At 43.1% G+C, this 15273-nt stretch overlaps 1 protein-coding gene across 1 annotated transcript; it reads left to right on the top strand.

The window, feature by feature from the left end:
* Positions 1-622: 622 nt before the first annotated feature.
* On the top strand, positions 623-13129 carry MYOG (myogenin). The gene is made up of 3 exons (XM_053242593.1): positions 623-1177; positions 4549-4630; positions 12243-13129. The coding sequence occupies exons 1-3, from the start codon at positions 623-625 to the stop codon at positions 12362-12364; spliced, it is 759 nt and encodes a 252-aa protein (XP_053098568.1). The 3' UTR covers positions 12365-13129.
* Positions 13130-15273: the final 2144 nt, after the last annotated feature.

The raw sequence follows: 15273 nt of genomic DNA, 5'->3' as shown, positions 1-15273 counted from the left end.
TGCTTTTAACAACTGCATGGGAGGTAGAAAAACCAGCAAGTGAAGCCTCTTCAGCATTGAGCTGCAATGCTGAGAAAAGCTTCACCTGTTGATTTCCAGCCTCCCATGTACCTGTTAAAGGCACAGGTTTTCTGTCCCTAAAGAGGTGGCAGCCCTCCTCATGCCACTGGGCCAAGGCAGACTCGGAGGTGTTGGAAGGGCGATGCTCTTCCATTCAGGATGTCTGTCCCTGCAATGTTTTGTTTCCAGAGGCCATGGTGCTGGCAGGGAGCAGTAATTGAAAGGAGCAGATGAGGCAGGAATGCCGCACGGAGCTGCCAGCTCAGGGAGCCGACTGATCATCAATATCATTGTAGGAGAGCACATGAACATAAATCCAATGGGGCTGTTGTTTGAGAGGCGGCTGGTCTTCTCTGGAGCACATGTCAGCCCCCACCCCAGTCCACCCCCCCCCCCCGCCACAGCCACAACACTGCCCCAAGCAGCAGACTAATCCCCACAGAGAGAGTACATGAAATCAGATGGACAAGTTTTGATGCGAAGCAGCAGCTTAGGGCGAGCTCAGGTTTCCTGGAGGTTTGCTATATTTATCTCTGTGATTTAATGCCAGCACGGGGTTTAAATGCCACCAAGCAGTTGGTGTGAGGAGTCGGAGTTTCACTCCGCAGCTCAGGCTTTGCCTTGCCAGACGCTCGCCATGGAACTCCTAGAGACCAACCCTTACTTTTTCACAGACCAACGGTTTTATGATGGGGAAAACTACTTGAGCCCCCGTTTACACAGCTATGAGCAGACAGCCTACCAAGACCGAGCAGCTATCACTCTGTGCCCTGAGGGCAGGGCTGGTCTGGAGGAGAAGGCCTCAGTCCTGCCAGACCACAGTCCTGGCCAGTGCCTGCCCTGGGCATGCAAAGTATGCAAGAGGAAAAGTGTTTCCATCGACAGGCGCCGAGCTGCCACCCTCAGGGAGAAGCGCCGGCTGAAGAAAGTCAACGAAGCCTTCGAAGCTCTCAAAAGGAGCACTTTACTCAACCCCAACCAGCGGCTTCCCAAGGTGGAGATCTTGCGCAGTGCCATCCAGTATATTGAACGCTTGCAAGCTCTGCTCAGTACCCTCAACCAACAGGAGCGGGACCAGCGGGAACTGCGGTACTGTAGCACCAGCACCCAGCCAGTGGTAAGTGCCAGGGGAAGGGTACAAGCTGTCAGTTGTGTCAGCATTACCATGGAGCACACTCATCTACAAAAACACAGGAGCCAATGGCTACTGTGTACCGGCCATTCCTACAAAGTGTTTAGTGTAGCCCACAGACATCCAGCCATATGTTCCAAAGTTCCAAACTAAGAAATGGCACCTTTTCTAACTTAGGTTATAGGCTCCCACACCATAGCTATTTTGCATAACAACCTCAGCCAAAGCAAAAAAAACACACACACACACACACACACACACTTGCACAGGAGATAGGCTACACCATGTTTCTGACTTTATGCAGCCTAAGGTACCTGTAAAGCCAGCCTGAGCACCAATTCAGAGAAGTTCATATGGCCCAAAGAATCATGCTCTTTCCACATAAACTACCATAATAGGTGGGACATTTAATTTAGAGAATGTGACTCGGTTAAGCCAAGCTACAATGGTTCTATACAAGTTGTTTTAAAGCCTTCATGTTCCCACCAGATCTAGTAAGCAGGAAAACTTCAACAATATGATTGTATTTCTTCATTGTGGTATTCTACAGCTGCAGTTAAGACTGTAGTGGTATCTCCCAGTTAGATTCACTGAGCATATAGGTACCATTGAGCTGCTCAAAAGAGTGTAGCAGAGTGCCAGAACTAAAACCTAGCTGATTAGGTGTAGGGTCCACATTGAGGAAATGCACATTAGATGCTAGTTACCTAAAAGGAGCATCCCTGTTAGCCACATAGAAATTTTCCAAGGTGGGCATACACAGCAGGATCATGATTAGCACCATCCTTATGACCAAAGTGACCAGCGGGCAGAATTTTAATCAACAGATGCTACTTCAGACACATACTCTTGTCTATATGCCAGTGAGAAAAGATGGGAGGGGGGCTTGAGAGCCAGACACCTGCTGAGTTCAAATGGATTACAGGATGCCTCCATTTAAAGCTGCACAAGGGCATCTGGGTACAAACCTGAACCTCCAGTCTTAATGGACTGAACATTTAATTAAATGATGAACAAGTGTCTGAAAAGCATTCTGGGTTCTTCCTAAAAGACTCCATGAGCTTTAGATTGCTGCTCTCAGAGTATCCTTTTCCGGAACACAGATATTGCCATAGGATTTATTGTCCCAGTGACTTCCCTATCATTAAAATATATAAAATTAGGAAGATCACTGTGAGAAAAAACAGCAAAAATGAAAACTTGCAAAAGCAGATTCCTATGGGATTGCTCTTGCTTTGTCCAATGGTTTCATGTTAACCACTGTCTGAAATCAGGAGATAAGCTAATGATCAGCCCTGAAAGTTGTTCCAACTATTTTTTCTTCCATTGGCTTGAACAATAAGACAACAATTTGTGGAGGATCGCCACTGGAAAGTGTGTGGTATAAATACTTTTATCATCAACATAAATGAAGACACACATTTTTTATTTTCATCTACTGAAAAACGGAAGGATAATATTAGAATCATGTTATAACATTTGATTTCTTTTGCCACATTTGACATTTTTTACTTGAACCTCAAACTTCCATATTTATGGGGAGCTCTCCATTTCCTCCATGTAGCTATAGCCTCAGGGTTGCTGTTCTGTTTATCAGTACAGTATGTTTTGTACCTGGGAAGTCCTCCAAAACACAGCCATTGCAACTGCCATGTGGAATGTGGTTGCCCAAAGATCACAGGCACCAGCTGGTTATTGTGTGGGATATCATTTGTGACAATGGACACTTCCTACTGTGCCTATCCCGCTTCCTGCACTTGTCATCTGGTTCTGCTGAAACAGGTTAAGAACTGGCTGTCTGTTTTTAGTGCTGGAGCTTTCATGCAGCATTAGATGTTCTTAGTTTTTAAGATTAGTTTTAAATGCTGATCAGTGATCAGCATGGTTGTCTCTCCTGTTTTCATACTGCCCTATCATTTCAGGAGGAATCTTTAGCTTTAAACTTCTTAAAAACAAACAAAAAATCCTTGGAGACTGTATGGTCCCACATTGCACAAAGCCATTCAGCATCATGATACCAGAGAGAGAGAGAGAGAATTGTGAACAGCTGCATGCTTTTCCTCACTTCTTCCTACCCCATCGTGTGGCTACACAGGCTGCTATTAGGTAGGTTAATACTAAATATTTAGTTAATAGTAAATTAGGTAGGTTAATACTTAAATATTTGGGATAGCTTTTTTTAAAATAATGTAACAAATACCCTAAAACAAAAGAAAGAGAAAAGTGAAAATCTTAGTGTCCCGCAACTAAACGACTTGATTGGTTTAGTTAAAATAATTTGGTGAAAAGAAATCTGACATAAGCCACATTTTCTGGCCAACCCAATGCCAGGTTTTTGGGCTAAAGTTGTGGGTACACAACTTCAGAAGAATGCAGATCACAGCTAAGAGAGAGGGCCTCGCTTGTCTCTGTGTTACTGGGCTCCTTGTATTCAGTGAAACAGTCACTTCTTGGGAAAGGTCCAGTGCAAATAAAACTGCATTGAAAAGGACAAGTTTAGGTACATAGTGATGCAATTGGGTTATGGTAAAACAGCCAGTGTGGTGTAGTGGTTAGAGTGCTGGACTAGGACCAGGGAGACCTGAGTTCAAATCCCCATTCAGCCATGATACTTGCTGGGTGACTCTGGGCCAGTCACTTCTCTCTCAGCCTAACCTACTTCACAGGGTTGTTGTAAGGAGAAACCTAAGTATGTAGTACACTGCTCTGGGCTCCTTGGAGGAAGAGCGGGATGTAACATGTAAATAAATAAATAAATAAATAAATAAATAAATAAATAAATAAATAAATAATGAGCCTAGCTACACTCATGTCACATCACTATGAACCCAGCTCACAGGAACCAGTTTACAGGCCAGCCAGTCTTCTGTCCCCTATTTGTTACTGAAGCACAGTCACCTCTTCAAAGACTGATCTGCTTTGTCTGTGAATGATGTTCCCAACTCCAGTTCAGCAGCATTCAAGCATCCATTGTCCATCACATATCTCTCCTTGACTGGACTGGGCTTCAGATACTCATCCCATCCCCCGTGTCAACCCTGGGAAACGGCTGGACTATATTATGGTTGAATTGCCCCAAATGCCAGGAGCACAAACTGATACCAAGAATGCTTGGATTATACGAGCCCTGCCCACAATCCAAAATGCAGTGGATTGTGCGGTCTCATCACCTTTGCAGTTTCTTGCTGTCTGTATTTTCACTAATAAACCTAATCTGATGAGATGGAAGATATTTCTGGAAAGAACAAAAATGAATGCTAAACAGAGACTTGCAGTGAAGCAAATAATGCAAGGTTGCAGTCATACTGGTGGCCTTCAAGTGATTAATTCTAAAAGTTAGAGTTTTCTAATTTCAGGTGGCTAGTGACCATGGACCCAGCAGCACCTCATGTAGCCCAGAGTGGAGCACCCAGCTAGAGTTCAACACTCATCCTGCAGGTAAGAACATCACATTGCTCTGTAGGGACTCAATAAAATCCAGTCCAATTGCTCTTTGGAGGTATCACTGTACTCCACAGATGGCCAACATCATCACTCCCAAGTGCTACTCCCAAGCTCTTCTCCTCCCCTTCCTCTTTATTTTACTACTAGTAATTTTAAGCCCGTTAGATTAATGGGCGCTAGTAGACCGCCCCCACCACCGCGCCCAGTCCTTCCGCCGCGGCCCCCACCGCCATTGGGCCCAGTCTCCTTGCCGTGGCGGCCGCCGCCATCGGGACCAGTCGCCCCACCATGGCCACCACCGCCTCGCCCACACTCCCGCCGCCGTCGCCATCGCAGCCAGTCGCCCCGCCGCTGCCGCATTGCCCGCACTACTGCTGCGGCCGCCGCCGCCGCCATCGGGGCCAGTCGCCCCGCCGCGGCCACCGCCGCCTCACTCGCACTCTCCTCCCTGCATTGGTGGCAGCCGCTTCTCCTCGGCCCGCCGCTTCTCCTCCTCCCGGCCCCAAAATGGCCGCTGTGTCTCTGCAGCCGTATCTTTCTCGGACGTTCTGGGCATGCACAGAGCGCATGCCCAGAACAGCCAAGAAAGACACGGGCAGGGAGACACGGGATTACACCGTGGCTCTTTATTATAGAGGATATACACTCTTATGAGGAGGTACCTCTGCTCCTGCTCTTATGTCACCAGATCACATTTGCTTGCTCTCAGAGGAATCATAGAATGTTAGAGTTGGAAGGCAAGGATGTACACAAAACCTGTGTGCCCAGCCCTGCTAGAGTTTGATCCAGATTCAAACTGAACCAGGCATGTTCAGTTTTGTGTCCCCTGAACAAACTGTCTCAGCTCGGATCCTAGCCGGTTTGGGGGTCATAAAGTAATTTTTTTAAAAAAAACTCACCGCTGCCACGTCCAGCGGTCTGCAGGAGTGCTGCTGCGACATGGGGTGTGTGCCATTTCCACCTCCCCCAGCCAGCCTCCCCCTGCTCTTCCAAGCGCCATTTCAACCCATTTTGTGGGCATTCTGGCCCTTTCTCTGGTGGCAGCAGCCATTTTGGAGGCTGCTGCACATGCGCCCTGCCTGAGTCATAACCCGGCCATGCAAATGGCCAGCGTGCATGTGCGGCAGCCTCCAAAATGGCCACCACCACCAGAGAAAGGGCCAGAATGGCCTAAAAGCAGGCCAAAGGCCCTTGAAAGAGCAGGGGGAGGGGGAAATGGCAGAGACCCTCCTTCCGCAGCAGCACTGCTGGACCTGGTGGTGAGTTTTGTTTTGTTTTTTAAAACTTTTTTTAGAACATTAGGACTCCTGAACTGGCCCCAAGCTAGCCTGGGGGTTTTGGTGAGCCCTCGAGCCAGACTGGTTTGATGGCGAACCGGCTCCACCTCAAGCCAGTTTGCACATCTATATTGGAAGGGACCTTGGAAACCTTTTAGTCTAACCCCCTGCTCAGTGCAGAACAAATAGCTGCCTGGTCTGTCATATATCTGTCCACCACATCAGATATGAGACCAGCATACAAGTCCTTTAAGGAGGTGATTTTATTTATTTGATTGATTAGATAGATATGTTGTGGGAGGAGAGCTGGTCTTGTGGCAGCAAGCATGACTTGTCCCCTTAGCTAAGCAGGCTCTGCCCTGGTTGCATACAAATAGGAGACTACATGTGTAAGCACTGTAAAATATTCCTCTTAGTGGATGGAGCTGCTCTGGGAAGAGAATCTAGGTTCCCTCCCTGGCACCTCCAAAACAGGACTGAGAGAGATCCCTGCTTGCAATTTTGGAGAAGCTGCTGCCAGTCTCTGTAGACAATACTGAGCTAGATGGACCAATGGTTTGACTCAGTATATGGCAGCTTCCTATGTTCGTATGTTCCAGAAAGGTATATTTTCTTTTCCTCCTGCCAGTGCCTGTCCTGGAAATTGACAATGTTTCTGGAAACACAAGCATGTTCATGTTGTCTGCTCCCATAGGACTAGAAGGAGATAACTCTTCTAGGTTTCCTTACTGGGAAGTAACTGTAGGCCTGGTAAAAGGCTAAACAGATCTGGAGCCTAAGAGGCTATGTGTGACCTATTGTCTTCTTAAAAAATATAAAACTGGCAGTCAAGTGCTCTGGGCAACTTAGAACTTTTCCTAAGGACTGGAAACTGTGCTGTCACAGATGTACTGTGCTGTCTTCAACCCCCTGAAGAGACACCAAAAGTAATTAAAAGTAGCTAAAAATTCGATGTTAGCCTTTTCATCTTTTCAAGCAAAATGTTATTTTCAACATGTAAATAGTTTCTCTTTTGCTTAACTATAGTTGGTGAATGCAGATAATTATTTTAATAATGAAATGTGTATGAGTCAAACCAGCAAAGTAAATAATATCAATCCCCCCAAATCAGGCTATAACACATTATTGTACAATTATAAGAATACAAAAAGAGTCCTTATGGATTAGACCTAAGGAGGCCCATCAATCCAGTAGCATCCAGAAGCTTTTGGGAAATCCACAAGTAGGACAAGAAGGCAATACTCCTCAATGAGTCCTATCGCATTATTGCTACCTGTAGTGGTTATTCTTTGAAAGTAGCCCATACAGCTACACTTACTCCTGCCTGCCCATTTAGACCCATCCCCTCACTGCCTCAGGCTACTAACAGGTAAGGTAATGAGCCTCTCAACTCTAAAGTGCCACTTTCGCTCATCAAGTAGCCATCTTATTATAAATGTGCAGATTACTCTGCAAGAATAAAAATCACAGGTAAATGAAAAAGAGGTTTCACCACTGTAGTTCCCACCAGTTAGGAAAAAATCTGAGGAAGAGCTCCTTCACCTGCATATATAATTATCTGAACAGAGGGAGGCAGCAATGGGGATGTCTGCTTTAAAAATGTTATTATTCAGTTCTTACCTCAAAGTGATTACAAGTCACCTAGTTTTATTGTTGTTTGCTGAAATCTGCTCATAGGCAGCAGAAATCAAGGTTTGAAATTCCTATTTGGCCATGCCCCCACAAAACAGGCAGCTGCCATGTTGGCTCTGCTGCGACATCATTGCTGCTGTCTTTGTGTGAGGCCTGGACATTCTGAGGATGGGGAACGAAGTGTCCTGCAGTAATCTGACCCAAACCAACCATGATTTTGAAAAATCCAGAAGGTAGAAGCAGTGTACAGTCTTTATAATCTTTTAATTATATCTATATTTTAGCTAATACTTTAATTGTGTAATTCTTGTTGTCTAGTTTTAAGTTTTGTGTGAACTGCCTTGAGATTGTTTTAATGAAAGGCGGTATAGAAATGTCACAACCGACCAATCAATCATATAGTATCCCTGTGCAAGAGCACAACAAAAAGCACACCAAATTTTTTTTAAAAAATGCACATGTACCTAAGGAGAAGCAACAGAAAGCTTGGGTAGATGCAGTGAGAAAAGTTGTTTAGTGAGAAAACCCTGTTTGTGTGTCAGGATCATTTAAATGTTAGTACAAATAAGTCATAAAATGTTTATTATCCTCAAATATTGTATACAGTGGTCCCTCGACTTACGAACTACTCGACATCCGTAGTTTTCGACTTACGAACGACAAAAATGACCGGAAGTCGTTGCCGGTTTAGATGCGGCTTCCTCGACTTATGAATTTTTAGATGCGGTTTCCTCGACTTACGAATGTTTCCAGACCTCCGTGGGTGCGCTTTTCGACTTACGAAAATTTCGACCTACGAACGTGCGTTCGGAACGGATTAACTTCGTAAGTTGAGGGACCACTGTATTATGCAAACAGTGGTCCCTCGGCTTACGAAGTTAATCCGTTCCGAATGCACGTTCGTAGGTCGAAATTTTCGTAAGTCGAAAAGCGCACCCACAGAGGTCTGGAAACATTCGTAAATCGAGGAAACCGCATCTAAAAATTCGTAAGTCGAGGAAGCCGCATCTAAACCGGCAACGACTTCCGGTCATTTTTGTCGTTCGTAAGTCAAAAACTATGGATGTCGAGTAGTTCGTAAGTTGAGGGACCACTGTATTTTAATTTGATTTCCCTGCCCCCCCCCCATTTTAAGGGAGCAACTGTATGGAGAAAGGTGGGGGTGGGGGTGAAGAGATTCTCGGGAGCGGAGATGAGGGAAGTAAAGACCATAAGGTTAGTATTAGAGCTAGTTTTATAACTCAAAAAATCTGCCCTTCCCCGCAAATTGCCCTTTTATATGGCATGCCAGAATAAAGGGAAATTATTTTTATTTTTCTCTGCCTTTAAAAAAAGGAGGGGAGAAGCAACTGTGTGAAGAAACAGGGCTGAACAGTATCTGTTTCCTGTTCATTTTGCCTTTTGCCCAAGTAACAGCTGAGAATAATTTTTGTCAGGGCTGGTGTAATCTGCCCCTCCACCCCACTTCTAGGAAAGAGAAATCTCTTGAAAATAAAAGACAATGATTATTACATTGGAATGCTTTAACTCATGTCTCTGAGGTAGATTGGCCTATTCTATCACATAGGCCTCAACTGCTTAGCAGTGTTAATGTTGCCGCTTCTATACAACAGTGGTCATTTCCTTCATTTTGTTTCATTTTAACATCCTCATATGGTAGGTAAAGTTGCAACCGTTGGTTGTCTTGCTTGTCATGCTAAATGTCCTGGGCCCTCTGACCCTTACAAGCAGCACCATCTTAGCAGCACCATCTGCAAGGTTGGAGCGCCAAATAGGCGCATCAAGGTGAGGCCTAGCAGTCCTGAGGTAAAATGAAGGAAAAGGCCACTTTCAGATAGAAGAAATGAAGGAAGAGGCCACTGTCACAGCTAAGAAGCTAAGGCCTATGTGACTGTGTTTCTCTATTTACCTCAGAGACATGAGTTAAACCATTCAAGTGTAATAATGTTTGCCCTTTATTTTCAAGAGATTTCTCATTTCCTGGGAGCAGATTTCACCAGGCCTGAGAGAAATTATTCTCAGGTGTTACTAGGGTGAAAGGCAAAAGAGCAGGAAACAAGCACTGTACATCTCCCCCCACCCGCCACACACCTTTTCTTCACACAGTCACTCCTTTTTCCCCCAACGAAAAAAATCAAAAATATTTTTCCTTTATACTGGCACGCCATGTAAAAGCGCAATATTTTTGAAAGGGGAGTTTTGAGTTCTAGAACCAGCTCTAATACTAACCTTATGGTCTTCACTCCCCTCAGCTCCACTCCAACATCATCTTCATTGCCAGGGAAGAAGGTTGTGATCAAACAGGAATCTACAAATGGCAGATTTCCTTTTACAAATCCTTTTTCAGTTATATTCAGGAATTTTTTTTTTTTTAAAAAGGCCACACAATTCAGCCAGGCCTTCTACACATATCAGGAAGCTACAGGGAGGTTGAGCAGTGCTGATGTCATAATCACCTCAACCAATGGGAGTGTGTTTTTGCTCTGCCAAGGAAATTCACATTTCCTTTAAACGGGTTTTAAAAACTACTTTGTATAGGATGAAAAAATCAGAACATTGCCTAATGGTGAGCTGGAGTAATACTACTAAAAATGCAATGAGAGATTTAGGAGACATCCTCATTCTAAAGCATTGTTTTTGGAGAGCTTCTTGCAAATTTGCTAACCCAGCCAGTCACAAATAAAATAATGTGACACAATTGAAACCATGGTAATTTTAACCTCTTCATTGGTAAGCTTTAACAGCACATATGAGTCATAATCGTCACATTTTTAAAATGTGGGGAAGGTGTAGATAGAATGCTAAAATGTGGGGAAGGTGTAGATAGAAGCTTCAAAAATTCATCCATGGCTGAAAAACCACACACTACACTACACTACACTGTGTGTGTACGCACGGGTGTGTGTGTGTGTGTGTGTATATATATGTGTATATATATATATATATATATATATATATATATATATATATATATATATATCTGTGAGCCTACCAGTTCGTGTTTACTTTTTATCCAAGATGCTAAAACAATGACAAATGTACTATTTTTAAAATCAGAACCAAGAGACCATAGTAGAGAAAAAGACATGGCTATAACTTAAAACTGTATATGGAAATTAGGAAGGCACAACTTTTACAAACGAGGATCATTTGACAGTGGAAGGAGGTTGGTTGGCCTCTTTCCAGTCTTCAGATAAAGAACAGATGGTAATATAAGGGAAATATTTGAACATAGCAGTTTTTAACAGTCTTTATCATGTAACAACTTTGGGACTCGCACACCTATCTGTTCAGTTCATCCTCTCTTAACCAGCAGCAATCAAGAGAAGTGAAGGGCTGAGGTGGCCATTCTTGGCAGTGCAGGATGCAGATACTTTGTGGACCAGTCCTTTCTCCATAGGCAACATTTGTGTACTTTGTCATGTTAATAAATTATCTGTGATTATATTGGTAGAATGAAAGAACACTGGGGCAAGAAGAGGCAGGTATGGTAGAAGGAGGCAGAGAAAAGCAGACAGTCGCTTAGTTCATCCTGCTCAACAATCTCTCTTTGTCATAAGCACAGAAAGGAGAATCACAAGTGTCAACAAAAAGAGAAACAAGGTGTATGTTTAAAAGCATTGCAAATTTTCGTGTTTACAAACCATTAATACTGGCCCACATGAAGCAAAGTGATAGAGAGCCACTGCACACCGCATAGGGGCTGCTGCAGACTCTTAGGGCAGATGCAATGTGTAGAGAATGGGCGGTTGTGCAAGCTGCACTGCTTGCACAGCCACACATTCTCTACAGCAGTGGGACTGCCTTATGGCTCTGCAGTAGCCCTGATGCAGTGCAGTGGTTCTGTACTGCTGTGCATCATGTTGGCCAGCATTATTAAGTGTTAGTAGTCCCAGTCGGTTCCAACAGAAAACCTATGCTTGAGGATTCTCCTGACCTTACATTAAACAAGTTAACACGAAACATTAACAGAAATTTGATCAAGAACAATTTTTTTTCTTTTTTTCATATTTTTTAAATTTATAACAGAAAAGAAAATTACAGAAAAGAAAAAGATAAAAAGAAAATTACACAAATGCAGCAGATAACATTTCACATATGTCTTATACATCAACCTGGATTTCAACTCTTTATCATATCAACACCCTATTCGATCTACTCTCATTTCAATTTAGTCTGCTGACCTCCAATTAGAATGAAATGTCTAAGTATATTAGGGATCAATGTTAATCAATACTAAAATTAAAAACATTTTGCTCATGAGTTTATTTGCAGAGAAAATTTGGATCAAGAACAATATTAAAGTTTTTATTTATGAATTTATATGTTTCCCACAGTATCCAGTATTCCCAGTAGGATTTGACATAGTACCTTCTGCAGCAACATGTCCCAGAAATTTAGAATTATCTGGGACAGAAGGTCTTTTAAACAAAATAAGATGCTTGATGAAAGAAGTGACTGTGTGTGTAGAATGAGGCAGGGGCGCATTAGCCATCAAACTATCATCCAGAGTCATCAATACTTCTGTATTAAGGGGGAGGGAATAGCTTTCAAGGAAATAGTTGAGTGCCAGACCAGATTTCAATCACAAAGTTTGTGGCTTTGCTTCTTCCCAAGGACTTCTGCTGCCCCATTCAGCAGTGACCAGATTCTCAGAGAAAGCTGCCTGTTTAAGGGCCCTCTTTTGTTCTCCGCAGACCACTTGCTGACTGATGATTCTTCTGAGGACCGCAATCTTCACTCCCTGTCTTCTATCGTGGACAGTATTGCTGTGGAGGATGTGGCTATTGCGTTCCAAGAGGAGAGGGCTCCAAACTGAGGCTGCAGAAAACCATGTCCAAGTTTCTCTCTCCTTTTTCTTTTTAAAGTCATCACCACCAGCAGATTGTAGGATAGAAGAAACATGATACACTAGGACTTTACGAATGGGAGAAGTTTTCCCCCTCACTAACACTGATGTTTCAAATGGGGAAAAATTCCCCACTAACACTGGACAATGCTTTATTTCTCTACCCAAAGTCATAGACTATAATGGTGAAGCCACTTATCCAGTTCCATAGGCCTGAAAAGTGTTCTGGTTTTGTTTTCAAATTTAGAGACAAGCTACAGAAAAAGATGCTGAGCAATAATTATTTATATATCTGCCTGGTTTCCAAAAAGGAAAAGTGACTTCACTGGCATCTTATGGATTTCATCTCCTCTGAAAACTGGGCTGGGATTCACTGATCATTCGGATATATTATTGGGAACACTGATTAAGGGTGAGAGAAGTGACACCACTTCCGTTTGTTAAGGAAGGATTCCAGTGTGGCTTTCTGTTTTCTTCGTTTCTAAGTTTTGTTTATTTGGGGGCCAATGGATTTTTCTTATGGGTGTGTGCAAGTTTGTGTGTGTGGGTTGTTGCTGTTTTTTTAAAAATGCTATCCGACCAACTTCTTTTGGCAGTTTGCAATTTCCAGGCACAGAAGCCATATAAAATGCTGTCAATGAAGTCTTTTCTACTGTGTGGAGTTGCCATTTTTGTATTTTTGCTAACTTATTGTGAAATATTTTTTCAAAATAATAAAGGCATCTTTTGTTTGAACTGATTTACTGAATTCTGTATAAAAGATGCTACCTTTGCCTGGAAATATCTGTCCATGCAAGAGCTGATTTGCTCTCTTTGGCAAGTGAATCCACAGAATTAGAGAACAAATAAAGCTCTTGGGTTAGGGGTTATTCATTACCTAGATCACAACAGGACAAATTAGGCCCAAATTTCAAAAGCCTTAAAGCATATCAAAGCCACCTAATGGCGCAGCAGGAAATAACTTGACTAGCAAGCCAGAGGTTGCTGGTTCGAATCCCCACTGGTATTTTTCCCAGACTATGGGAAACATCTATATCGGGTAGCAGCGATATAGGAAGATGCTGAAAGGCATCATCTCATACGGCACAGGAGGAGGCAATGGTAAACCCCTCCTGTATTCTACCAAAGACAACCACAGGGCTCTGTGGTCACCAGGAGTTGCCAACTCAACGGCACACTTTACTGTCCTAAACCATATCAACAGTTTCCAGAGTTTTATTACAAGCATTTGCGAAAGTTAAGCAGCATCTATCTCGTTACCTGGCTTGTATGACTAATACTTCAGTCCATGTTGTAAACTACACTGCAAATATAAATGAATGTAAAATTGACTTAACGGTTATGGTTTCCTTTCAAAGAATTTTGGAAATTATCATTTTATGAAAACACATTGCTAGAAGTTCTTGGTTGGGAGCCAAAAAAGCTCAAAACAATTTGATGCTGTTTTAAATGTGAAGACATGTCCCTAATATCTCATTATTAACCTTGTCAAAAAAGTTTGGATATAAATATCAGTGTACTTTATCCTGGCTATTGTTCCACCACTCCACCCCACATTATGAAAGCTTGATTGTTGTTTTTTAATTTCCACAGACATGTCCATCTATCCAACAATTCTCACTGGGATATTCACGGTTAATAAAGTGCAAAGCAAAGCAAAATGTAAAGAACAGCAGTGGAGGGGCAATACACAGCAATCCATATAGGAGTCAAGATATCAAACATTCTACTTGCTAGCTACAGAAACAGGGTTGTGAATTAGTTTCCTCAAAATCACAACTTGAAACCATTGCCAAAATAACAATGCAGGGGGGGGGGGCTGTCCAGGAATATTTATTCTTTCAGCAATCATTTTGAGTTTCTTGCTCTCCTAGGTTCATAAAATATTATTTTATGATAGTGACATATATTATTAGTATGATAGCACATTTGCTATCTATATGATACCACCATCTGTTGGCAATTGCTGACAATCCAAAAGATTGCCAGTAGATGGAGCTAATAATGTTGCACATCTTTGAACATCATCTGAATTTAACTCCTGTCATAATTTGCACTAGAACTAGAATATATAATTGTATAGAAGAGCCCCAAGTGCTTAGGCATTCTCCATAGCACTCTCTGTGCACAAACAAGGATACAGAAAGAGCTGCTGAAATGGCCTTCCAGAGAGGTTTACAAAGGCGGAGTATGGATAGTGACTAGCTGGAAGAATGGAATTATCTTGCAAAAGTAGTTAAATCAGACAGTGAAATCATTCACACAATCCAAAACTGTGTTCTACCCAGGTTTGGGAGCTGTGTGTACTCCCAATTTTCGCTTGTGTGGAAGCAAAGTAGGAGGAAAACCTGGGTAGAAGTGATTGTGTGGAAGCAAGGTAGGAGGAAAATGTGGATAGCTTTTCCACCTACCTTGCTTCCACACTATGGTGATCAGCCCTCCCCTAAAGAGTGAACCAGAAGTGAACCTTGTCCTGTCTGTCAGGCAGTGACCTCTAGGGATCAGCCACTCAGCACAAGGCAACCAGGACCTAGAGGGTCTGGCAGCAGGAAGTGAAGGAGGTCTTTGTTCTCAGAAGGAGCCAGGAGGGCGATGAGATGGGGAGGAGACTTTGTGAGCACCAGCCATGAAATCTGGCTGCCTCGTGGCCAACAGCCAGCCTGGAGACTTCTCTCATGGAAGGACATCTGCAGATCGTGAGAGAGAGGATTTCAAGAAACTTGAATTATCTCCTGGAGTTTGGGGTGAGTTCAAGGGGAAAGGAAGCCAAGGGCTTTGGCTTCATGGAAAGGATTAGCCAGGGAACTGCGTGCTAAGTAGCCTGCATTAGATTTCTTTTGATTTTGTGCTTTTGCAAATCCTTACAATTGATCTATAGT

This window comes from Hemicordylus capensis, chromosome 4 (assembly GCF_027244095.1).
Source record: "Hemicordylus capensis ecotype Gifberg chromosome 4, rHemCap1.1.pri, whole genome shotgun sequence".
Classification (NCBI taxonomy): Eukaryota; Metazoa; Chordata; class Lepidosauria; order Squamata; family Cordylidae; genus Hemicordylus; species Hemicordylus capensis.
Note: the sequence above shows the minus strand (reverse complement) of the source record. Positions and strands in the feature narration are given on the sequence as shown.